Consider the following 24,094-nt stretch of genomic DNA (forward strand, 5'->3'; position numbering starts at 1 on the left):
GCTTCAAAGGTTTCTCCATATATACATATATATATATATGTATATATATAGGTATATATACTACAACAATTGATTGAACATTATTAGCACTCAAGCATAAATTTTATTCGACATTTTGAGAGACAAGCAAGCGTCTAACTGCCTTTACAAAGACTTTGTACTATTCCCTTTTTTGAGTGTGTGTGTTTGTGTGTGTGTGTGTGTATGTGGGTGTAGATTGTGTAAGGGGTTAGGAAGTAGATGTAGAAGTTTGCTCGATAATTATCATGTTTTGTGGCAAAGGTGAAAATGTTGTCCAGAAAAGAATGTTACGTTTGATTGAACACACATAGAATAACATGTTAGGAAAAAGATTTTTTTTTTTCAATTAGAAGAAAATCTTTGCAATATATCGATATATCCATATATAGCCTGGCTAGAACAAAATTTTTCTATTGAATGAATGTGAGTGTAAGTATATCATCAAAGCAACTTAACTTAAAATAGGTAAATCTGAGCTGGAAATAAAAGTGTAAAAATCAAAGTGTAAGTGATTTCGATTAAAGTTTTTATTTTTAAAGACTAGTTTATAGTAAATAGACAATTTCTATTTAAATAAAGAATATGGATTCAGGAGCAGAAATATTATAAATGTGAATTTTCATTTTAACTTGTTGCTCTGAACAGGGTTTTATAATAATTTTCTTATTTACTATAATATAATTTACACTGCCGATCATTTGAATAACAATTTGAATAGTTTTAAAATTACTATAATTAACTAGAATTAAAACTATAGCAATATTGATATGAAATTGATCTTATATGTATATAGTATATATTATATAATTTATTAAAAACTTTTTTTATATTAAATAAACTTGAACATTATAAAACAAACTTGTCTCTAGAGAAACTAAAACAAAGCTAAAGAGGAAAATCTTTGTAACTCAGATTTTTGTAATTCTTAGAATATCAAAATATTTATTGTGATAAGGTCACATCTACCTGTTGCACAATAAATCGATGTACTTTTTTACTATATTACTATTGGCCAAGTGATTAAAGTGTATAAATATGTCATTGGTTGTGAATCCAATGTGCAGGATTATCATTTACCCTCTTCAATTTCATCTTTCGAATACACCATCATATCATCTTATAATTACATTCATCTCTTTTGGCCCATAAATGGGCAAAGCCTATGTTCTTTACCTGACTGTCTCTGTCTGAGACAGAGCATCATCATCAACAACATGGAAAGCGCCCACAAAACAAATAAAATAAAATAAAAAAAAAAAGAAGAAACAACAACAACTACAGCAAGGTAGAACAACAACAACAGAAATTGCTCTCCTCCGAAATAAGATATCTGCACGTAGCTGTAATTTAAAACCCCACCAAACCAGAGCCAGAAATGAACTTCAGGCCCACAACGAACCTACATACACCATACACAACTGTATGTGTATGTGTGTGTGTGTACAGACACCAAACATTGTATCCCTGCAGCCAAATAATTTCTTTTGTCGAAAAGAAAAAGAAGATATGTCATTTGCCCAGGCTGAAATATAGAAATGAAGATCGATGCTCCATAACAGTTCTCAGTTGTTCCCTGAATGCTCACTCCATCTTCCTCTCCCTCTCAGTCGCTCTCTCTCTCTCTCTGTCTTTTAGAGCAACATGTGCGCCGACGTTGCTTTGTAACGCCAATTATGGTCCCATAATTTGAAGGCATTGTATGCCCTCTAGGCCAGCCCCTGCCCCTGCCCCTAACTGCTACACCAACTTCTGTTCCTGCCAAAGAAATGCTGCTCGCTTCTCTCTGATGCGTAACCAAGCGGCAAATGAGCAAAATAAGCCGACGACGACGACGCCGCCGCCGCTGCCACCGCCGCATGCTGAGCTCAGAGAGTGATCGAGAGAAAGAGAGATATGAGAGCGAGAGTTTTTGAGGGTTCGATTGAGCGACCGCTATCTCTCTCTCTCTCTCTCTCTCTCGTTCTCTTGAGTGAAACGATCGTCTCTGATCGGTGGTCTTGGGTCTCTGGGAACTCTGGTCTTCCTTCAGTTTCAGTCAGTTTAAAATCAGTTTGTTTGTAGACTTAAGCCAAGTCGCACGTGTTCCCTGCGCTCGCTTCTCACCTTTACAGAAAAATATACATTTTTTTTTATTGTCGAAAAAGATACTAGCCCAGTGAAAGTATCTTTTGCAAAGTGAAAAGATTTACTCATTTTTTTTTTGCGACTAATTTGTTTTTGTTTTTTGTTCGTCATTGAGTGTGCATACATTTTAATTTGCTTTGCTGATATATAAAAAGGCCAATATGGAGAGCCTACCACGCGCATTAAACTACGAACTGTCGCATGATCTGCATTTCAATAATTTTGATGCCGGTGCCGCAGCTCAACAGATACTAGTCGATTCTAGTAGTAGTAGTAGTAACAATATTATTAATGCCGATGTTGTTGCCTCAACACCAACAATAACCACACTGGATGCCTTGGCCAATAGTGAATTTCTCAAGAAAATTGGTGCAACCATACTAAATTCCATACAATTGAAACATCAGCAACAACAACAACAACAACATACACTACAATTCAGCGATAGCAGCAGCAGCAGCAACATTGTCAGTGGCAGCAGCATGGATTTCGATATGGATTTGTCCAGCCATAGCAGCAGCAATCATGTCATATTGGATAGCTCGAGTGTGAATCAATTGCAACAGCAATTGGAATATGATAAATTCATGAATGAAGTCTGGATTGGCATTGTATTCACATTGATACTCATATCGATGATTTTTTGCATATGCTCGTGTTTTCTGTATCATCAGTTTCGCACCTGGAAACGTAATTGTAAGTAAAGTTCTATACCAAAAAAAACCAAGAAAAGAAAAGCAAATTTAAAAAAAAATATCCCATAACCTAGTGCAAGTGCCCTGTTAAAGTGTTTGATAAAGATTTAAATCTTATCACAAAAACTTTTGCTGGTATTTCATGATTATCGCCCAATTTGTGTGGACATAAATGAATCATAATTATTGATTAGTTAATATTCGCAAAAGACAAGGTCTACATGAAAAAAAAACCAAAAAATATTCCATTGTGATTTCAAGCATTTTTTTCTGTGATTAATTCGCATAGAACTCTCATCAACTTAGAGTTTCTTAGAAGTTTCGTTTTCAAGTTTACATTCAATTAGCTTCATTTTGTGCTTAATTGTAACCTTCAAGAAATTAGCACATAAGACAGTTCCCAAAAAAAAAAACAGCAAAAAGAAATAAAAACAACAAAAAACTCAATTTTGTTGCTGTGGTTGCAAAAAGACACAACAAAAATTTGAGGTAAAAATTATATAAAATTTTAACCTCAGTTAAAATTGTAAACGATGGCAAGGCAATTAAATTGAATATTACCACAAAAATTTAAACGTGAAAATGTTGATGGAAAATGTCACAGACTACCATGGCGAAACCAATGGGCGAATAATTAAAATTTAAATGAAATAATTTTTCAGTAATTTAAAAAAAACAAAACGCAAAATACAATTTTCCTTTATTCCTATTAATTTGAAACTTTTCTTTGCTTAATTTTAGATCACAATACAAATGCCTCAAATAGCTCAACACAATGCACTATTGTTGATATTGAAGCCTTGAAATTGCATCCCGATATTGAAGATCCTGTGCCGGAATATACTTTAGTATCCGGATTGCCAACATATGAAGCTGCTTTGGAGCTTTTGCATAAAACACCTCAATCAAAATGCTTGATTGTCTATCCAAGTGTGTTTAATGTATTCAATCAACAGCAGCAGCAGCAGCAACAACAACAACAACAATTAACCACAACTGTTGCAGTTGAGGCAATGCCACAAACACCTTTACTGAATGAGGCAACGATGCCACTGCTTCCCACACCAATGCCACATGCAAATGGAGCAGCAGCAGCAACATCAATAACAACAACAACAACAACACCATCATCCGATGGCGAAGTCACTCCTATGATCAAACCAAATGGTCTAGTGATGATGCCAATTGTGCCCAGTTATGCGGAGATATTTGGTAATAGCAGCTATAAAACAAACAGCGATGAGAAAAAGAAACTCAAATTAAAGGATAATCAATTGAAAGACAAATGCTAATACCTCTCAGCAAACATTTGCACACACACACACACACACACACACACACACACACACATACACAAATAAATAACGATCTTCAAATAACTGAGCTCTGTGATATTGGATGAATGGTGTACTATATATTCCACGTAAACTTTGCGCTGTGATGAATAATGAAAAAAATCTAATATAAAACAAACACAAGACGTAACTAATGTCAGGAAAAAAAAACTTTAGTAACCAATTATTTGTACTGTATTTATATATATATAAATATTTTTTTTTATTAAATATAACTATAACTGCTTAAGAAGAAGCATTGAAGATTGTTGTTAGATTTTAAGTAGAAACAAAAGATATTATAAAATATTTAATAAATTATTTACAAATTATAAAAACAAAAAACATTTCTTTTGTCTTTGATTGAAAAAAAGTTTGTTCCTTTTGATTATGGCCTAGAAATTGAGTTTATGTCAATATCAAATACACTTGTTGGATATAAAGTTATTATATCTATTCTTAGTCTCATTTCGTTTCGTTTTTTTCTATACCTATTCAAAGTATTTTGCATCTCTTGGAGTTAACTCTTCTGCCATTTATGTGACATCTCAATCTGTTTGTGCAGAAAAAATGCTGCTGCCGTTATCAACTCGTCTTCTTTGTCTCTCGCTTTTGTGTTAAATTTCACAATTTGTTATGATTATTTTCCTATCAATCCACATTGACATTCAAATTGATTTGACGTTGCAACAGATTTTGTGATTGACGTAGTTTTCCAGTCGCCACGAAGCATTGGAGCTCCCCTTGCTACCCCTAACCCTAAATGTAACCAGGGGCTTTCCCAACATCTCTTCAGCTTTGACGTTTTTCTTTATACAAATAAATAGCAGACCAGATTGAGACAGTTTTTTTTTTTTGCTTTTTTTTCTTGACATTGAGCTGAGCTGAGGACGTGATAGCAAGAGCAACTAAAGCTAAAACTGAGATGGAACACAGAAATGGAAATATATATGTATAGAGAACTCAGATTAAGATGGAAATGGAAGCAGGTTCGGACAGCTGAGACGATTGCAAATGCATTTGTACAATTGTAATTTGTTATTGATAAGCTCGTAAATCCATGTACAGGTACCTACAATGTATGCAAATCGGTCGGTTTGTCTGTCTGTCTGTCTGTCTGTCTCTCAGTCTGTCTGTGTTGCCTTTGTTTTGTAGAACTGTTTAACAATAGACATAATAAATGATCTTAAAACTGTTTATAGCACACGATGTTCGTTGAATATGTACATATATCTATTGGTACGTGACTTTGGTTAGTTCATTTAACGTCATCAGACTAATAAATATGTACATATGTAGATATATATGTATATCCACACATAATGTTGTGGAAAAATACAATATCAATTGTGGTAGGTCTCGAAACAGAAACATTTCTACGTAGTACTCAAAGTTTTACGGCTAAAAAACAACAACAATAATAGCAAAAACTTTGCAAACTCTATTAACTGAAAAATAATATATCTTTTTACACATAATTCGCAATAATATTGTTTTGCCTGAATTCTTCATAAAAATGCACTAGAATTTCCTAGAAGCTTTACCTGAAAATGATACCATTTACTTTCTTTCAAAAACTTTATATAATTCGATCGATCGACGTATATCTGATATTAAATGAGTAAGAATATTTGTTATGGGTTTGAGCATATGTTGTTGATAAGTTTGAAACGAAACCTTAAGATAGATCATTGTTTACCGACCTTTAAAATGGGACTTAATCTTATCAATGTTGACAGTTAACACAACAATCGTTTCTTTAGTAAATACATTTAGTTATTTATTAGCCAAGTTAAGCAAAACAAAACAAACTTACAACAGATTTCTTAGTCGTTTTGTTCAAAAATCTATAGATTGGTACATTCCAAACCAGCAAATCGGATTACCCATTGTGATCAAAGTGTATAAAACAAGTGCCATGGCATTTGGCATATCAAATGAAAGTACTAGGAATTAAAGAAAACTATACCATTCGATAAATAGAAGCCAATGTAAATTTTTTTTTTCTGTGAAATAGTTTTCCGAGCTTTGTATATTAATAAATAATGACAATTTGTTTAATTATACAGTGAATTGTCAACTCCATTAGAGCTTCATTTAATTGTTTCATAACTCGAGAACAAATCGTGCCCATATATGTATATGTATATAGATATCTATTTATTTTTCAAACTAATCTCCACAACAACAAAATAGTATGTATGCACTTGCATTTTATTGTCTATCTGTACAATGTATGTACTTTTGTTTAATTTTTATTTTTATTTTTAGATTACCAGTTTGCAATTTCCGTGCTTATCTTTCCATTTGTATCGATATTATGATTTTGTATGACAAAAATGACCAAGTGAGAAAAGCGAGAGACAACAAGAAGGTGAGTGGGAGTGGGAGTGGGATTGGGAGTGGGGGGAATAAAATCGAATAAATTCTCATAAAAATAATTCATTTTTACAACTTGACTTCAGAAGGTGTCAACATTTCAATACGAAATTTGCATATATCTGTAGCTATGTAGAATGGTTTCTCCAAACCACAACAAAAACTAATAATAATAATAGTAATACTTAATTGCAATTACAATTTATGATTGCTTCTAGTTGATTTGACAGTTTTATATGACATATGGCAATGCATATTCTAAGCGATATATATACATATACCCCCCCATTGGGGCATTGAGTTGAATTCATAATCAAAAGTATGATATGAGGGAATGGGGGTGTAGGTGTGGGTGTGTATGTAACTAGTGGTTGGGTGGTTGGCCAGTATTTCTGCCACGATCACTTCGATTGACATGCCCACAATTTGTTTCATATCACACAATGTGTGCAAATTGTTTCATTAACCAAAAGTAAACAAAACACAATACGCAAAACATGCCAAAAATGTTTGACTTAAGCGTGGCGCATTGAAAATATTATTAAAGAGTCGCAATTCAACTCACGTATTGCTAAAAAAAAAAAAAAATCGAAAACTGCGCAAGTGAAATCTATGGATGACTGTACCTATTCGTTGAAGCGACAAAATCTAAAAATATTCTAAATTTTCATAATATTTACTATTAATAAACAAATAATACAATGGAATACAACAAAGAATGGTAATAAAATCAGAATTGACTGATAAATTAATTGATTGATTGATGTATGGATTGCAAGGTTTAAGTCATGACGACATAATAAACTGACACTATGATCTATGGAAAACCTAATGCACTTTAAGCCAGGGGGAACTACATAAACCCCTAGAGATATATAGGCGGATCTAAAGCTTTGAAATAGCGGAACTTTTACTCCTTTAAGTATGCAATAGGCTGGAAAAGTATTAATTGTTTTCAAATTTTGCATAAAATGTTTCCAATATGGAATTCTCGGACTTAAGTGATCATAATTACTTTATTTTACAAGCCTAGATTTGCCACTAAAAGATTGATGGACATTCCTTTATGACGAATTGCACATACTTTATTCTGTCTTTGGTTTTACAAGTGCATTCCTTATATACCCTTTTTTTTTAGTTTATCGTCAAATGTAACTATGAATATGATACTTAGTATATTAAATATTTTGTAATTGATAACAATTGCAGTTTTATTTTGTTGTTATTTTTGTCCGTACTTGAAATAGTTGCTAATGTTATTTAATTGTTAATGCAAGTGCACAAAAGTTTGTGTTTGACTAATGAGATTTTTTTCGTTTATTTTTTACGCAATCGATTATGAAAGGGAAATAAAAGTAATTTAGTTATTAACGTCTTAGTCATCTTATTGTTATCATTATCGGCACTTGCCAAGGTAGGGATCATAAGATAATGCTTTAAACTGAATTTTACAACAATAAGTATTCATACATATATGTATGTTTTAGTTATATTTATAGCTGCCACAGGGCCATGAAAACATGTGTAGATATCAAAATATTTTATTAGTTATACAACATAGGCAACAAAACAAAACCAAACCAAACAAAAATGCAAATTCCCTATTTATGTAGATGAGAAAGCCAAGCAATTTATTAAAAACTCATCGAAAATGCAACCGGGTGAAAGTTAAAGACCGTCTTGGTCCCTCTCTCTCTCTCTCTCTCTCTCTCTCTCTCTCTCTTTCTCTCTCTCTCTCTGTCTGTCTGGGATGATGCGGATGATGTTGCCCTTAAATATCTAAACATGGACCCGAAGGCCAGAAAACCTAATGAAGCGAACAATTTATTAATAAAAACCGCTGTACACACACTCACACATACATACATACATAGACACACACTCCCATGCACACATTAGCCCACGGTTTTCTTGCCCATTTTGTTAGTTGAATGAATTTTCAATTAAGCGCCAAAAATTTCATGGAGCTGAATCTGGAAGAGCGAGCAGCTTATAGGAATCACTCCGCCGATGTGGCTTAATGCTTGAAAGTGAAACCGGTTGGACCATTGGCTACGTCACGTCACACTATACGCTATACTATACGCAACGTCGTCAATTTGTTGACCCACTTTTTGGTGGAGGCAAAAAAAAAAACGATATTTAAAATTGGCAAGCCAGTTTTATAAAATCTAAATATGAGCATTCATTCTCTTTTTATATATATATATATATATATATATATTATGCATAGATATTTTTTATATATATATTTTAAATAAATATCGCTATTAGGTCAAGAACTCAACAATTGTGCAATGCCAGTTACATGGTTCTTGAAATTGCAATGCGTTTTATGCAAATATTTTATATTTTAATGAATGAAAGATAGATTAACTTAAAATTCAAGAGATGAGATTGCCAATTGTTTTTAGTTTTAGAGAACGGAATTATAAGTTCTCACATGTTTGTGTAAGCTCCAAATAAATGAGCTTATAAAAACTCAAGTGTAGATAACTATTAAGATAGGTTTTGAGCTCGAAAAGTATAGAATCTGATATCTGATTAGTTTGCCTACAGATAGATAACAAATATGTGGTACCTTAATTTAGTTAATACATTACTTTTGTTTTTGAGTTCAAGCCCAGACATACATAGATAGCTTTTCCTGTCCGATGATGCAATACGTAAAGGTAGTTCTTTTGAGGATTATAAAGAAAAATATTGTTTTTTTTTCAATTCAGCATGAAATATGTGTCAAAACGCAGTCCTCGGTAGATGAGTTGTCTAAGTGGCCCAGTCATTTAGTCAACTGAACAACGAGGATCCGGGTTCTCAAATCCCAGGCTAGTGTATGGATTTAGTTTTCGTCTAACAATATGCCGAAGGCCTTTGTTGCCAGTGCTTGTAAAATATAGTTAGGTTGATAGTTTACAACTATATCCTACACTCTTATAATATAATGTGTCAAAACTTTAGTATATAAAAAAAATTATGAAAAAGACATGTTAAGTATATTTATAAATCATATCTTGTGGTTTGGACCGACCCATGCAATTCTCTAAACATCCATTTCCATATGTTTGTGTAATTGTTTTGTATTATTGTTAATGCATTTTTTTTTTTGCTCATTAGTTTGGCCATCTATTATATTATCTACAAAAGAAAAAATATTCACTGAAGGATTTATGTATTGTTTAATTTTAGCTAAGGGTGTTTGGGGGGAATACTTTCTTTAAATATTTATTTAATTTCAATTTACAGTATTTCATTTGATGCAAAATTAAAATTACTTTCTTTTGTTATTCCACGAATAAAAGGATTTATAATTAGTATTAATATAAAACGGCATTTAAGTTGAAGAAGTCCGAAAACAGAAAAATACATAAATTTGTTGATGAAGTTTTTCCAATTGTTAGTTTTTTTTTAAGGCCAATCACCAACCAATGGAAAAGGGAATTGTGGAAGTTATTAATCATTTATGTAAGTGAAGTAAATTTAGATATGGTTTCTTACGTTTTATATAAATATCTGTGCCAGACACAGACATGCCAAGTAAGGAGTAAATTTTAAGTCCTGTTCTAGGACTTTTTTTAAATGGCTATATCCTCAAATTGGTAGTAAAAGTCAATAGTAAAAAAGTGTTAATATCACGTCGAAAAAGGTCCCGCCTGACCCATATGACCCAACGAAGGGTTAATTCATAAAGGACTTACAAGTATTAAGCGTAATCGAGAAGGTGAACTCGATTGTCAAAAAGACTTTACAATGAATTTTCATAATTATTGGTATAAACATTTAAGACAAACTGACTGAAATCTAAAGATTATATAATAAAACAATATTTATTTGACCTTGAATTATTATTTATTTTTTATTAAAAATAAACTTTACAATTTTCATACCAAGCATATATACTTAATAAGTATTACTTATACTTGGTAAATAATATGTACATATATAAAAAATTAATGAACAACTTTGTATGTCGCTCTTTTATACCCTGTATACCTAATAAAAGTGTGATGACAAATCGACGCTCGTGTGGACTTGAAGTTATTCATTAGTTTTAGAGTTACATAGGTATATAATCGTCGTTATCTTCAAGTTGCGACTAATTTATTTACTACTCGTGTCTAAGAAAATATTTCAAATCAGAACTAATATTTATCATATTTTCCATTTTGGACTTGTGCAAACAAAACAGTTTCAACTAATGCTTGCGTTTAGAATTCTATTTACTTGGCTCCAAAGGTGAATTTGAAAGGTTCTGAAAAACAAATCCAAACAAAATGGCAAAGCAAACATTGAGTAAAAAAAGAGCCAGCGAAAAGGAAATAATAAAAAAAAAAACAACAAAAGTTTTGCAATTCTACTGTGATGTGATATATGTTTGCCTTTTCAATAGTAACTGGCGGTTGGATAAATATTTGGTCATATCTGATCATGATATGGTTAAGGCTCTCATTTCAAGGCAGAGATGAGAGAAATGAATGGTAAGTACACTTACTTACATATATTTGTATGAAAACATTCGAATGACGTTTCGGTTTTTTGTTTGGTTATTATTATTATTGCTATTATTTATTGGTGTTAAGTGTCAAACATTTTTCAAAACGCGAAAACAAATCAAATTGTTGACAATGCTAGGCCATAAAAAAGCAAACGAAATGAAATTGCAACAAAGTGAATAAATTTTCAGTTCAGTTCGGTTTGGATTCGGGTTGGGCAAATTGGAAAAAAAAATAAAAGGTTGCATTGAAAAACAGACACATTAAGATTGGGTCAAGCACGGAATGCCAATTAGTGGCCAACAATCTAAACAAATAAAAAATCACCTACACTTGAATGAAAAAACGTCGACTTTATGGATACCCTGTGTCCAGCATCCAGAAGCCAAAATCATATTTAAAGAAATCTTTATGCATTATTCGTATTGAAATACAAGAGAAGAGAAACCTATTAGATTAACTCTCATCTGTGTTCAATTGAAATCTATATTTCCTCTAAATAAGTCAATGAAGTCTTTGGACAATATAGAAAACTCTTAGATAAAATGTAAAGCAGGGTATCGAAATAAGCAAGAATTGCGTATAAGAATTCAAGTGTTTAACTTAAATTCTAAGTGGAATAAGACTCATGTTTTTTTATTTTCAATTTTTTGTGTGTGTGTTTTTTTTTTTTTTTATTCTATCTTTTGTTCTTACCGAAATAAATTCAAAATTAAATTCTCTATCCCTCTCAAAAAACATTCGAAGAACCCAAAACAAATAAAAATGCAAATAAAAGTTAGATGAGTCAAAGTTATACGTAAATACAACAACACATAAAAAACTGATTGTTTGTGTGTGAGTGTGAGAGAGTGAGATGGAAAGAGTTAACTATCTTGGGTGCTTGCAACAGTTGAAGAAGTTAAGAAAACAGGAAAAAAAAAACAAAATAATAAAAAAAAAAAAAACAACATCAAAGCGCAGCATTCGTAGGGATTTGGAGTCTGTGCAGCAGCCGTGGTTACAGATGCATACAAAAGATACAGATACAGCAACAGCTCCAGCTTCAGCTGTAGATACAGATACATATAAAAGTAGGTTTTGTTTTTCTGATAAGCTTGCGCGCTTCAGATTAGTCTTCATCCCCCCTCCCGGCCCTTCTCCACCTTTTATATTTCCCTCTTTTTCTATCTCTCTCTCTCTCTCTGTCTCTTTCACTCTATTTGCTGTTTCTGCGTATTTTGCTGCGGTTTAATTTTATGGGCCAAAGATTTTTATTTTGTAACTTAATGTTTGTTTTCGAGCAGCAGGTTGGTTGTTCAACAGAAATGCTGTTAAAAAAAATATATATACATACATATATAAACCAAGAGCCAACTAGACGAGATGTTGAGATTTGCATTTTATAACCTTTTTGGAGTTTTCGAAAGAGAAGTGGTCCATGGAGAAGGGGGTTGAGAGGGATTAAGATAGTCTTTAATTGTGACTATTTGTAGTGTTTAGACTATTTGGACAACATGAGATTCAAATACAAAAAGCAAAGAATACAGTTTACGACTTTGGTCTAACAATAAGATATAAGATATAAGCCATACAAATATGGTAGGCAATAGAAACAAGTTTATCACAAAGTAAAATAAACAAAGCATACCTTTGGGCGCAAACTCTATGAACACAATATCTATTAATAATTTTCGTAACTATTCGCAGAAAACTTTTGATGATTTAGTAAAACTCAATTATACATTTATCTCTTCTTACATTTATTTGACTTATTTTTCCCCAACTCTTAGTTTTTTTCTCTTTTTTTTTTAAGGCTCAAAGTTTGTGGTTCATATTGATTTTATCATCAATATAAATGTGTGTACATATATGCATATAGTAAATATACAGCGGTTAACCAATCATGTAATTGAACTTAATTTACCAAACAAAATTTACTTAACACTTGCAAGTAAATGAAAAATAATAATGAGCAAAAACCAAAACAAAAAAAAAGAAAATGGCAAATAAAAACCCCATTAACAAAACCAGTACAATAATTTAATTTATCAATTAAAAAGTTTTGTGTTAATTAAGCAAATAGTTAACCATTTGAAAAGCAGAATATGAAAATACATAGTCTTCTGTTTTTTTTTCGTTCCTGTTTTCCAACAATAATAATCTTTTTATGCTTTACCATAATTACACTTTCATAGAGTTCAACACCCCCAAATATTGTGCGGATATTCCATGGTAGACTGAACACCTGAACTAACTTGAAGTGATATTCATAGAGAATTTACTTCCCTATATACATAGGAAACTCTACATATCGTTGAGGAGATTGATTAATTTCTTGTCTAACTTATATAGATACATGTGTACCTATGTGTGTGTGTAGGTGTGTTAGATTCACTAAAAACTAGTGCAATAATTGAAAATTTTTAAAGTTAGTAGCAGACTGTGCCTCACAATGAGTTCGCTTAGACGTGTTTATCATCCGATTTTATTGAGCACTATAGCAATTCTGGGAACTTTATTAATTTGGAATATCTATATAAATCAACAATATACCAAACAGTTGGCCATTAAACAAACTCACACACATCCCACATTGCAGGATGAACTATATGATGCAATACGTATACTCTGCCTGATACCCTATAACTATAAAAATCCCTCATCGGCGCAATATGTAAAACGGACATGGGGCAAACATTGCAACTATTTGGTATTTGTTAGTGGTAATGTCGATGCCGAATTGGAACCATATGTCCCAATTGTCAATGCCACCGACAATTGGACCCTTGTGCATCGTGGCTTACTCTATGCGTATACATATTATCATGACAAGGTCGATTGGTTTCTCAAAGTAGAGGAGTCTAGGTAAGTTCAACTAACAAAAACAAAAAAAAACAAAAAAAAGAAAGAGAGATAGTCAGAGGTAGAGAAAGACATTCACATAAATTGCCGCCTTTATCGCTCTTTGCATATTGTTATGACATTCTAAACATATTTTCAGTTTTTTTTTTCTTTCCCGTTCATGTGATAAAGTTATCAGCCTTTGGCAATGTGGACCTATCTGTTATATGTACATACATACGAAAATTCTCGTTTTGTTGCCTGTTCCGTCATTTCTTGGATTTTTTTTCTTCTTCTTTTTTTGCCCTTTTGTTGTCTTCTTGTTGCTCTTTTGTGGTTTGTAAAGGAAGTTTTATCTGCTCTTTTGTGCGATCCATACAATACGATTTTCGATGATTGCTCTCCAGGGAGGTTTTAAATGTTTCTCATAATTGGTGTACCAATTCGAAAAATCCAAACATTTTCCCATAGTTTATGCATCATTTTGACCATTGATATTACATTTTGGAATATATGGTGGTTTGTTTAAAATTTGTTTAGTATTTTATGTCACACAAAACCAATTAATAACAATTGTAAAAGATTTCTACATTGTTTAGTTTGAGATTAGTTAAAAGTACTAACAAATTTTGCTTGATAGCAGGGCTCTAGTATTACTTTAATCATAGCCAAAGTACTTGAAAAAAAAAAAATATATATGTATAGGTATATAAATGCATTGTATTTTTGAATAATCTTTATCAAAAAGGCTTTCGACCTCTGCAATTAAAAGTTCTTTGAGCGCTTGGGACATATGAACCTATTTTGTTGTACGTCAATGTTGGCTTGTTTGTTTGTTTCACAATCTTTTGAAAATTTTTAGCGAATTAAGCATTAAAAGTCACTCATATCAACGCTCAATGAAAATGGGTCATTACATAGATTTTAATTGACGCGCAAATAAATATAATTCTCAATTTGTATTGATAGCTTATCAAATCAATGAAACTCGGGGTTTTTTGCGCGTTTGAAAAATTGAAAATAAATATAAATATGTATATACATACAATGTGCCTAATAAATTTTGTTGAAAATATTTACCCCTTTCAAATAAGTTTACTCCATCGATCGGTCTATGAGCAACGTCACAATGTGTCTTATCATTATTTTTGGTTGAGTGTTAAAGAGTTCAATTAGGTCTTTGGCTAGATGGTTCGTTGGTCTCTGCCATTGAATTTATGCCGTCATACATAATTGAGAATTTATTACAAATGATGTCAACACTCCATTCAACCATTCGATCGATAGCATTTAGATTACAATTGGAATTGGAATATTTATTTTTTGTAAATATTAATGATCTCTTCAATAGTTTAACTTGTGAGCTTGTGTGTCTGTCGGTCTATGTGTTTCTTTGTGGTACTGCGCTTAGTTATTGACTTGTAATTAAAAATTTTATTTTCTTTTTTAAATCTTTTACTATTAAATTTAACTTCTGGGTGCTCAAGTCAAGGTTGTTGTCGTGGCAAAACTTCATTAATTATCAAGAAGCATTCTAAGCCGGTTTCGGCAATATTAAAACAAAACAAAGAAGTCATCATGTGGTTTTAGATGCATCGACTTTAGGATACTCAGCTCTAAATTTGCATCAATCAAAAAGATATTTGAGCTATTGTGCCTAAATAGTAGAATAACAAAAGATTCTAGCCAACAAGTTGGAATGCTGTTACTAAAAATGATTAAAAACAAAAGACGCATCATACATTATGTGTAAATTGTGTAGGTCTGTTCATATATACGAATTTCATCTATAAAAGAAGCATGAAAAGAGAAAAGAGTGTGAACTATATAGGTAAAATGAATACTCGAAATGATTAACTACCTGAAATAGTGAAGAGAATTAGAAAAATTAAGAATCGAACATAAATAAAGGACCTGAAGTTTATAGATATTTATGTAGGAAGAATAAGTATAATATGCAAATAAATATAAACAAAGTTATATATTTATGGTCAGAATAGTCTATATTTACCTCTGCTGCTTGTTGCACACATTTTTGTTGCCGCAAATGTACCAACAAACATTATTTTTACTAGGTATTAAAAGTATTAGGGTATGGTGGCATTATCTACAATTACTTTATTTTGCCGTTTGCTTGTCAAATAAATCAACAACAACCAAACATCAGCTAACACACACACACACAAACGCACACACACACACACTTGCTTGTTTTTGACATAACATTTTGTAGGTACTTGTATATCTTTATTTTGTTTTTTTTCTTAGTTTTTACCTAGTTTGTTTACATCGCACATTTGCGGCTTGAACTTGGCTTTTGTTTATTTTGCATGTCCACCACAACCGCCACCAACAACAACAATTCATTCAAAAACGGATCTTGGCGATTATGTATATACATATATGGAAAACGTATACATACATCTAGTATATATATAGGTATATTGTTTGTTGACATGGTTTTTTCTTTTCTTAATGGGAATTGTTTGCTTACGGAATATACAAAATATATTAGTGCGGTTTCTTTTGTATACACAAGAGATGAGCAATTGAGATTATTGATCTGTTCTGCGACTTAAATGATGAATAAACTAAATTTACATTGCAATAATCTGATACACAATCAGATTCAAGACACTATGCAACACACTCTTAGTGTCAATTAATGCCAAATTTGGCTTCAGTCTTAAGTGCCTAGTTATATGCTCAAAGAACATGAAGTCATCCATTCCGTAGAGTTTTAAAAAGCCAAAAGTAAATAAAACTTTTATGCACTGTACTTGATCAACATAAAGATCCAAGTCGACAAAAACACATGTCTGTCTGGGTTAAATTTTATTTTTCGGGGATGGCTCTCTGCTTTATATACGAATGATCGACCCAAAAACCTCGAGCAGACCTTAAGATGTTTTATTCTAAAAAATAACAAAGTTTTAGTTAGTTATTAGGACTTTCTGTTGGATCTATAGAGAACGAGTAAATGAAAATGCAAAACAAATATCGCTGAATATATACAAAAATTGAAATATATATATTTTATATTGGTTTATACAAGACACTGTAAGTTATTACTTATCGACATTTTGCATGTATTTTTTTATACCTATAATATATGCAGGGTATTGTTGATTAGTGTTATCTGGTCAGCGAAAAATTCTTATCACTTTATTTGTTTTGTCTCAACCATTCAGCTTTGTGGCTCTTGAAAATCTTCGTTACTTGATACACCGGAAACAATATAAACCGACCGAGGCAATTTATTTCGGTTACGAACTGAAAGATGCCAATACGCAAAAGGTAAGCAGAGACAAAGATAATTAAAATTTTGTGTTTTGCAATTGAATTTTATAAATCTGAGCATTCTCAGCCTTATGTCTATTGTAAAAGTGGCTATGTTATCAGTAATGAGGCCTTGAGACTCTATGCCGCAGATCCAGATAATGAGCATTGTGAACATAAAGTGGGCATCAAAGAGGACTTGGAGATTGTACGTTGCTTGCAACATGCGGGTGTTGCATCAGTCGATAGTCGCGATGAATGGGGCAAAGAGACCTTTCTGCCCATACATATTTCGCATCAGTTTGCTGAGGGTTATTCACCTTGGCTGAGAAATGCCAGCTATCATAAGGTGGCAAAGGTAAGTCAACCGCCATAAAAAGAAGTCTTATTAACCGATTAAAACATCCATTTTGCCAGGATGTCCATACTGTGCCCATCTCCCAGAGTGCCATTACTTTTCGTCTTGATTTTCCACCCCATATGTTTAATTATTATTATTTTGTCTATACTGTGAAACTATTTGGTTTACCTAGACCCTAACAAATACATATTGAAGAAAAACAACAGCAAACAAACCAAAATGAGGAAATCCTTAAGCAGCTGGCCTTGTCATGGATATGTGTGTATTATTATATAGAATATTGATGTATCAATTTTATTTCCTGCTAACCCACATATGGGACAAACACACAGAGACATTACGTGTTCCCATCAATGAATCTCGGTTTCCCATCAACGTTTTTTTTCCGTGTATGTTCCTTTTTTTTCCCTTTTTGTTTTTGTACTTTCAATGTCTCAGTGTCTGGTTGCAAAATTACTTCCGTTTTTCTTGTGCCAAGTGTTATTGTTGCATCATGTCTCAAAGAGAAAGAGAAAATTGTATGCAATATTGCGCTTTTTCATACCCATCCATCCTTCTATTCAATGAGCCAACCAGCCAACCAGCCAAGCAGTCATTCATCCATCATCCTCCCATGCTCATCTCCTCCTTTACTTTCAGGCCTTTCTTTGTTTATTATGTTGCATACTGTGGCTTAAGTTTGTGTGTGTGTGTGTGTGTGTGTGTGTGTGTTTTTTTTTTTTGTAATACCTGTTAGACGGACATAAAATCTCATCAGGTAATTTGAGCACGTAAACTGAGACATTAACACGGCGACAGTTTCATATGAAAAACTTACTCATACATACCCATGTATGTATGTTTGTATGTGTGCTATCAAATATTGTGTCTTGTTTCTTTTCATCTCACGGCGATTCATTGTTTTTATTATTATTATTATGTTGTTGTTGTTTTTTTTTTTGCCATTGTCTGTTGCTTATTTTTAGTGGCCATATCTTTCTCTTTTCGCAACAATGTAGTAAAAGATTTGGAGTTGTCATGGAAATCTATGCAAACTATGGAACGTGTTTATTTAGAAAATATATCAATGAAATGGGTCATGAACTACAATATTTTATATTGATAATGAATGAGAATAAAAAATCGGCTTATATTAATGAAGGTGGTACACTTTTTTTTTGTTTTTTGAAAAGTATATGTTTTCTCCACCCACAAAATGTTGACCCCTTGGCAAGGACCTGTGTATTAATTTCCAATGAGCATCTGAATGGAATCGTAAGTGCTCTTCAAAGAGCTTACATATGTATTTATCTAGCCCTAAAGACTTTGTGACCATGAAAGCCTTTTTAGGCTTACTCATGACACTGTGTGACACTAAAAAGAAAGAAAATCTTGTCCTGCTTGAAAGAGCATTTTTTGGAATTTTGTTTCTTAGCTATTTTTAAATTTTGTTTGCAATTTGCCTGCACTTTAAATATATTTCATTAAGAAAGTAACTTTGTTTTGCTTAGTAGAGAGTTATCCTTTAGGAGTCACACTATCTAAACTAAGATATGACTTTAAATGAATGGAGAAATAGAAGGACGGACTAACCGACGAACTGTGTTTGTCAATTCTCAATTTGAAACTGCAAAACGAAGCATAGCCAAAAGTTTTGCATCAACTTCAGTTTGCCATTATCATTATCATAATCATCATCGTAGTCATCATCATCAATGGGACACGCAACAAAACAAAACGAAGACAGAGACGAAGTTGAAGACAACATTGAAACGGAAGCCTTTGGTCGTCTCGGTGGGGTCTAAGTAATATTTCTAATTGAAAAAGGCAATTTGTATGCGGCGAACCAATCAAGCGCAGGCAAAGGTAACCGAAACCCAACCACCATCCATCCGGGACAGACAAAACCACTCAATATAATTAAATTGTAGTGGACGTCGACGACGACGAGAACGATAACGGTCCATCACCTCCAACTTTCAACTGCAGCTCCAACTAAACTACAAATTCACCTACTCTCGACACTCTTCTAGTTGTTTAGTTTAGTTGAAAATGCCACGATTCTTTAGTACGCGGAATAAAATTAGCATTTGCCATCCACTGAACATACTTTGGCTCTGCATTTTATGTCTGGTATATCTTTTCACTTTACGCCAAGATGCAGCATCCAAAGCTAGGCTAGTCTCATTGGAGAGTCCTTCTGCTCCATCTCCACGCATCTTTTGTGTGATTGTGACCTATGCCTATCGGCATCGTGTTGCCTTTCATATCTATCACACCTGGGCAAATCAATGTGACAAGTATCTCTTTGTTAGCGATGATTCCCATGAGGTCTTGGAGCCGGCTGTCTTTCAAAATTTTAATGATAAATGGCAAAGAATGCGTGCCTATATGGAATATTTATATAAATATCATATCAATGAAGGCGATTGGTTTCTCTTCGCCAACGATGATAAGTATGTGTTGTTGATTAAAGCAGAGCAGCTTAAAATTCCATACTAAATGTTATGCAAACATTCTTCGACAGTTTCGTGATTGTAGACAATCTGAGATTAATGCTTCAGAAATATAGCTCAGATGAATTGATCTACTTTGGCTGCAAGCTAAAAAATCCCCAAAACCAGGTAAACACTTGAAAGTCAAATATAAACGATTTAACAATTTTACCATTTTAACCATTTTATGATATGAATATGTGTAGCCTTATATGCTAGAGTCGTCTGTTATGGTCTTAAGTCACTCTGCTCTGAAGCGTTTTGCTCTTGATGCATTAACTAATGAAAATTTATGCAGTTCAAAGAGTCTGGGAAATGCTGCCTATGAGGAATTTGGACGGTGTCTTAGCAATGTCAATGTCATAGCTGGCGATAGTCGCGATGACAATAAATTGCATAGGTTTTTGCCATTCGAAACAACGGTTCATTTGGGGTATAAGCCCTTGAATGCATCTTTAGAAGAGCACAAATATTTCATAGATCGTTCATTCGATGAAGTGCCAAATGTAAGTTCAGTCGCCACTACAAGAAATTAATCAATCAAAAGATTTCCAATTTAATTAATAGCTTAAACTGCCAGTATCTCCGATTTGTATAAGTTATCACATGGACAATATGGATCGCATATATAATTTGTATTATTTCATTAAGAATGTCAAAATATTTGGATTTGCTCGAAAACTAATTCCGGCACTACCAAAAACGAAAAAGAATAATTAACTAAATGCAATTTGTTTGATTACTTGCCACTTTAATTAGTATAAGATTTTTCTTTACAAAATATCACATTTGCTTAACATTCTCCCAGAATCCTCTCATAAGTGTTTCATTTATATAGCCCAAATTCCATTTTTGATTTAAGTTCACTTCATCACAGGAATTCGCCGAAACCGTTATGGCATTGAGATCAGCCTCAAGACATTGTCTATCGCTTAGCCTTTGACCTTGTATTAATTGTTTTGTATCTTGATTATAGAACCAAAATTGATTGCCCTGCTTTTTATGGCATGGGAATAACCAAATTTGATTCTCGCCTCGTCGTTCCAAGCACTTTGAACCAGATTCCACATCTCGAAATGACCGAAGAGTCCAACGTTGTTCGGCTTTGGGATACTTCAAATCGATGTCACAGCGCAGGAGTTGAGGATGTTGTTTCGAATTATCTCTGCGATCCAAACAGAGATCGCTATGGCCAATGCTTTGTATGGCACCAAAGGCGTAGTCTCTTTCCTCTAGAATCGGATAAATAGCAAGGAAATCACTAGCCAATCGGGAAAGGAACCAACTGAAGGGTTTGCATTCAAGACGCTTTTTTAGAGCGAATTGTTTTTTTAGGGAGCCCGCTTTGACCACAGTTAGTTGCGGCATATTAACGAAAAGTTTGTCTTTATAGTCATCCAACCAGACCTCAGCCACACGTCGATAGTTCTGAAAATATATTTTAGCGATTAATTTCTCAATATTTTCCTAGGATCTCACCGTATTTTCTGCCTTGATCAATCGATTCTTTTCTTCTTTGGGCAAGTTGACCTTGTAGCTGGCATCTCGATACAAATGTCCAACTCTAGAACAAGGGACTTCTAGTAATGTACCGCCACAAAGCCAAATCTTAAGGCTCAATTCAAATTGCTCGCCACCCCAGAGACGTAATCCTTCATCATAGGCTCCCAAATCGAAGAACCATTGTCGTGAGATGGCAAAGAGACCGCCGTTCATTATGGGATTCTCATGTGGAGCCGGCAAGGCTACATATTCTTCCTTAAGTAGTGGTAATTGAATATAATTAAAATGCCAATCGAAAAATCCTCTGGATGGTGTTGCTCTCTTATAGGCGAAATTATTCAAATCTATTGTATCTATTATGGGAGTTGTACAGGTTCTATTGTCCCTTAATATCGGAGTTAGTAATGGCTCTAGCCAACCCTTGGTAACCTCCACATGAGCATCTAAGAATACGAGAATATCGGCTAAAGCTTGTTGTGCGCCCACAACACGAGCTTTCATCAGACCCACTTGGGTATTAAGGCGTTGATGCTTTACCAGATCTTGATATTTGTTCTTCAAGAATTCGATAAACTTGGGATTATTTGCTCCGCTGCTGCTGCCATCATCGATCAATATGATTTCACGTAATAAGAATATAGGAGTTCGATCCCGGATACTGCTAAGGGTACGCAAAAGTACACTTGTCTGCTCATTATAATAGGTGATCACTATACTGATCGCTGGAAGCTTTTCCACCGGGTACTTGAGCTTTTTGCAGCTGTTTTAAAAACAAATATATGGAAATCTCTTATACTACTATTTGCTCTCTTATCGCTTTCACTTCCTCGCTCTTAGTTACTTACCTTCTATGCCGCATATCAAAAAGCGTACGCTCTGGCGATATACGCTCCGAGAGCCAAGCATTGAAACCTGTTTCTTTCTGCCATCGCTTGATCTCTTTCAACTCTTTGGTTTTCCAATTGCCTCTCGCTGGTCGTCCGAGAGCCCCCAGTTTTGTTATTACCAATGATTCGAATTCATTTGGTGTTTTTTGTATATCTTCATTTACCAGGTTTATCGATTCTAGACTCTGTTTTACTATATTCAAACTATGTAAATAATATATAACACTGCAAAGGGCCAACCACAGAAGCACTAATAAGAGCCTTTTCTTATGTCTTATGAAGATCTCGAGGCACATTACAATAGCCAATACACCAAAGACGAAGAAACAAAAAAACAAAAAAAAAACAAAACAACACCAAGCTTTTGGCTTAAAACCGTACAACGTTTTGACCAATACTGAATTGATGATGGCAAAGTGAAAACGAAAGCTGATGTTATGCCATATTTGAACCAAGCTTTTATTGCAATCTTATACGGTGAAAAACTTGCACGAGATTAGGTATAGAAAGAGCATTTACTAAACATGGAGCTGGCCCATCCAGCAGATGGGAAAGAATGTGTGATCGTGGCCAAAGACTCTCAAATGTTTTAAAAACTATAAAATTAAAAAGTGAAAACAATCTAAGGTGCAAATATAAAAAATCTTTGACCTAAATCATTATAGTTGTAGCGACAAAAATAATGTTTAGACCCAAAATGATTTAGGCAAAACACACACAAAAACAAAAAAACAATATTGAGAGAGAAAAGTCCCAGCTCTTAAAAGAAAATGTTCTATGTTTAAACTTTTCATTATCTGCATTTTTATATAAAATTGTAATTAAACGTTGCCAAAAATTTCAGACTCACTTAGGCCATAGTCATTGAGATAATTCTGAGTCCAGTTATCCAAAGCTTCTCTATGTTCTGCACTTAGTTCATCCTTATAGGAACCAACAATGCCACGGCGCATAAATCTAAAAATGAATGATACCCAAAATCAAGTGGACGAAAATAGAATTAAGATGAAAAAACTTACTCAAAATCTGGCCCGGCATTAAAATTTCTAGTTGGATTACTATATTTGCCACCTCCAATAAGCAATTAATATAAATCTTTTGTTTGAATTTTACTGAACTTAACTTACTTTTCATATTCTCAAATGATAAATGTTTCAGCAGTTGCGCCATTTGTATATCATCTAACGGTTGTCAGTTCAAAAACTTGACAAGTTTTTCAACAACTTGCTTCAAATCGCGTTTCATTTCTTCGTAGATCACATAGAATATGTTCTCCTCGTTGCGCATACGATAAAAGTCAACAAAGTGAGATAAATAGGATATAAACATTACTCGATCCGTCATAAATTGGTCAACAAATTCATCTAAAGATCCCTCCCAGTGACCTACACCTTTCATGAAATTATATGAAGAGACAACGACATCTTTGGCATTACGGGCTACAAAAATAATTTGACGTTTTCTTAACCGAATCTCCCGTGGCAATAGCTGCGCAGGTAAATGGGTTTTGATGAGACGGGGATTGGACATTCTATCACATTCTGTAACAGAATATTTTTCATATCTGTCACGAATTGTCGATAATCTGCCATAATAGAATGTTGCTAAATAGGCTACTACCCACAAGTATTTTATATTTAATTTGCTTACTCCATGAATTTGCTGCTGTCCATAAGATAACTACGTTTGGCTTGATCAAAGTCCAGCTGATTAAGCAGCAACCA

At 33.3% G+C, this 24,094-nt stretch overlaps 4 protein-coding genes across 4 annotated transcripts; 3 read left to right on the plus strand and 1 right to left on the minus strand.

The window, feature by feature from the left end:
• The first annotated feature begins 2,072 nt into the window (after positions 1-2,072).
• Positions 2,073-4,361, plus strand: LOC6642913 (protein commissureless 2). The gene is made up of 2 exons (XM_002065866.4): positions 2,073-2,841; positions 3,582-4,361. Exons 1-2 carry the CDS (start codon positions 2,307-2,309, stop codon positions 4,130-4,132), a joined length of 1,086 nt encoding a protein of 361 aa, XP_002065902.1. The 5' UTR covers positions 2,073-2,306; the 3' UTR covers positions 4,133-4,361.
• A 9,116-nt stretch (positions 4,362-13,477) lies between these two features.
• On the plus strand, positions 13,478-17,704 carry LOC26529261 (glycoprotein-N-acetylgalactosamine 3-beta-galactosyltransferase 1). Its single transcript, XM_015178300.3, has 4 exons — positions 13,478-13,890; positions 17,058-17,163; positions 17,234-17,497; positions 17,563-17,704. The coding sequence occupies exons 1-4, from the start codon at positions 13,478-13,480 to the stop codon at positions 17,683-17,685; spliced, it is 906 nt and encodes a 301-aa protein (XP_015033786.1). The 3' UTR covers positions 17,686-17,704.
• Positions 17,705-19,537: 1,833 nt separating this feature from the next.
• On the plus strand, positions 19,538-20,790 carry LOC6642914 (glycoprotein-N-acetylgalactosamine 3-beta-galactosyltransferase 1). Its single transcript, XM_002065867.3, has 4 exons — positions 19,538-19,941; positions 20,013-20,109; positions 20,187-20,486; positions 20,548-20,790. The coding sequence occupies exons 1-4, from the start codon at positions 19,538-19,540 to the stop codon at positions 20,698-20,700; spliced, it is 954 nt and encodes a 317-aa protein (XP_002065903.2). The 3' UTR covers positions 20,701-20,790.
• On the minus strand, positions 20,764-22,745 carry LOC6642915 (polypeptide N-acetylgalactosaminyltransferase 8). The gene is made up of 3 exons (XM_002065868.3): positions 22,329-22,745; positions 21,460-22,243; positions 20,764-21,408 (listed from the first exon to the last, which is right to left on the minus strand). Exons 1-3 carry the CDS (start codon positions 22,664-22,666, stop codon positions 20,764-20,766), a joined length of 1,767 nt encoding a protein of 588 aa, XP_002065904.1. The 5' UTR covers positions 22,667-22,745.
• Positions 22,746-24,094: the final 1,349 nt, after the last annotated feature.

Source organism: Drosophila willistoni (assembly GCF_018902025.1).
Source record: "Drosophila willistoni isolate 14030-0811.24 chromosome XR unlocalized genomic scaffold, UCI_dwil_1.1 Seg41, whole genome shotgun sequence".
Classification (NCBI taxonomy): domain Eukaryota; kingdom Metazoa; phylum Arthropoda; class Insecta; order Diptera; family Drosophilidae; genus Drosophila; species Drosophila willistoni.

Coding starts and splice junctions, on each gene's coding strand:
- LOC6642913 (XM_002065866.4), top strand. CDS start 2,307: ATGGAGAGCCTACCACGCGCATTAAACTACGAACTGTCGCATGATCTG. Junction 2,842..3,581: donor TCGCACCTGGAAACGTAATT/GTAAGTAAAGTT, acceptor GCTTAATTTTAG/ATCACAATACAAATGCCTCA.
- LOC26529261 (XM_015178300.3), top strand. CDS start 13,478: ATGAGTTCGCTTAGACGTGTTTATCATCCGATTTTATTGAGCACTATA. Junction 17,164..17,233: donor AAGATGCCAATACGCAAAAG/GTAAGCAGAGAC, acceptor GAGCATTCTCAG/CCTTATGTCTATTGTAAAAG. Junction 17,498..17,562: donor ATGCCAGCTATCATAAGGTG/GCAAAGGTAAGT, acceptor CCATTTTGCCAG/GATGTCCATACTGTGCCCAT.
- LOC6642914 (XM_002065867.3), top strand. CDS start 19,538: ATGCCACGATTCTTTAGTACGCGGAATAAAATTAGCATTTGCCATCCA. Junction 20,110..20,186: donor TAAAAAATCCCCAAAACCAG/GTAAACACTTGA, acceptor GAATATGTGTAG/CCTTATATGCTAGAGTCGTC. Junction 20,487..20,547: donor CATTCGATGAAGTGCCAAAT/GTAAGTTCAGTC, acceptor TTTAATTAATAG/CTTAAACTGCCAGTATCTCC.
- LOC6642915 (XM_002065868.3), bottom strand. CDS start 22,666: ATGTGCCTCGAGATCTTCATAAGACATAAGAAAAGGCTCTTATTAGTG. Junction 22,244..22,328: donor TTTGATATGCGGCATAGAAG/GTAAGTAACTAA, acceptor TTTTTAAAACAG/CTGCAAAAAGCTCAAGTACC. Junction 21,409..21,459: donor TGATCAAGGCAGAAAATACG/GTGAGATCCTAG, acceptor ATATATTTTCAG/AACTATCGACGTGTGGCTGA.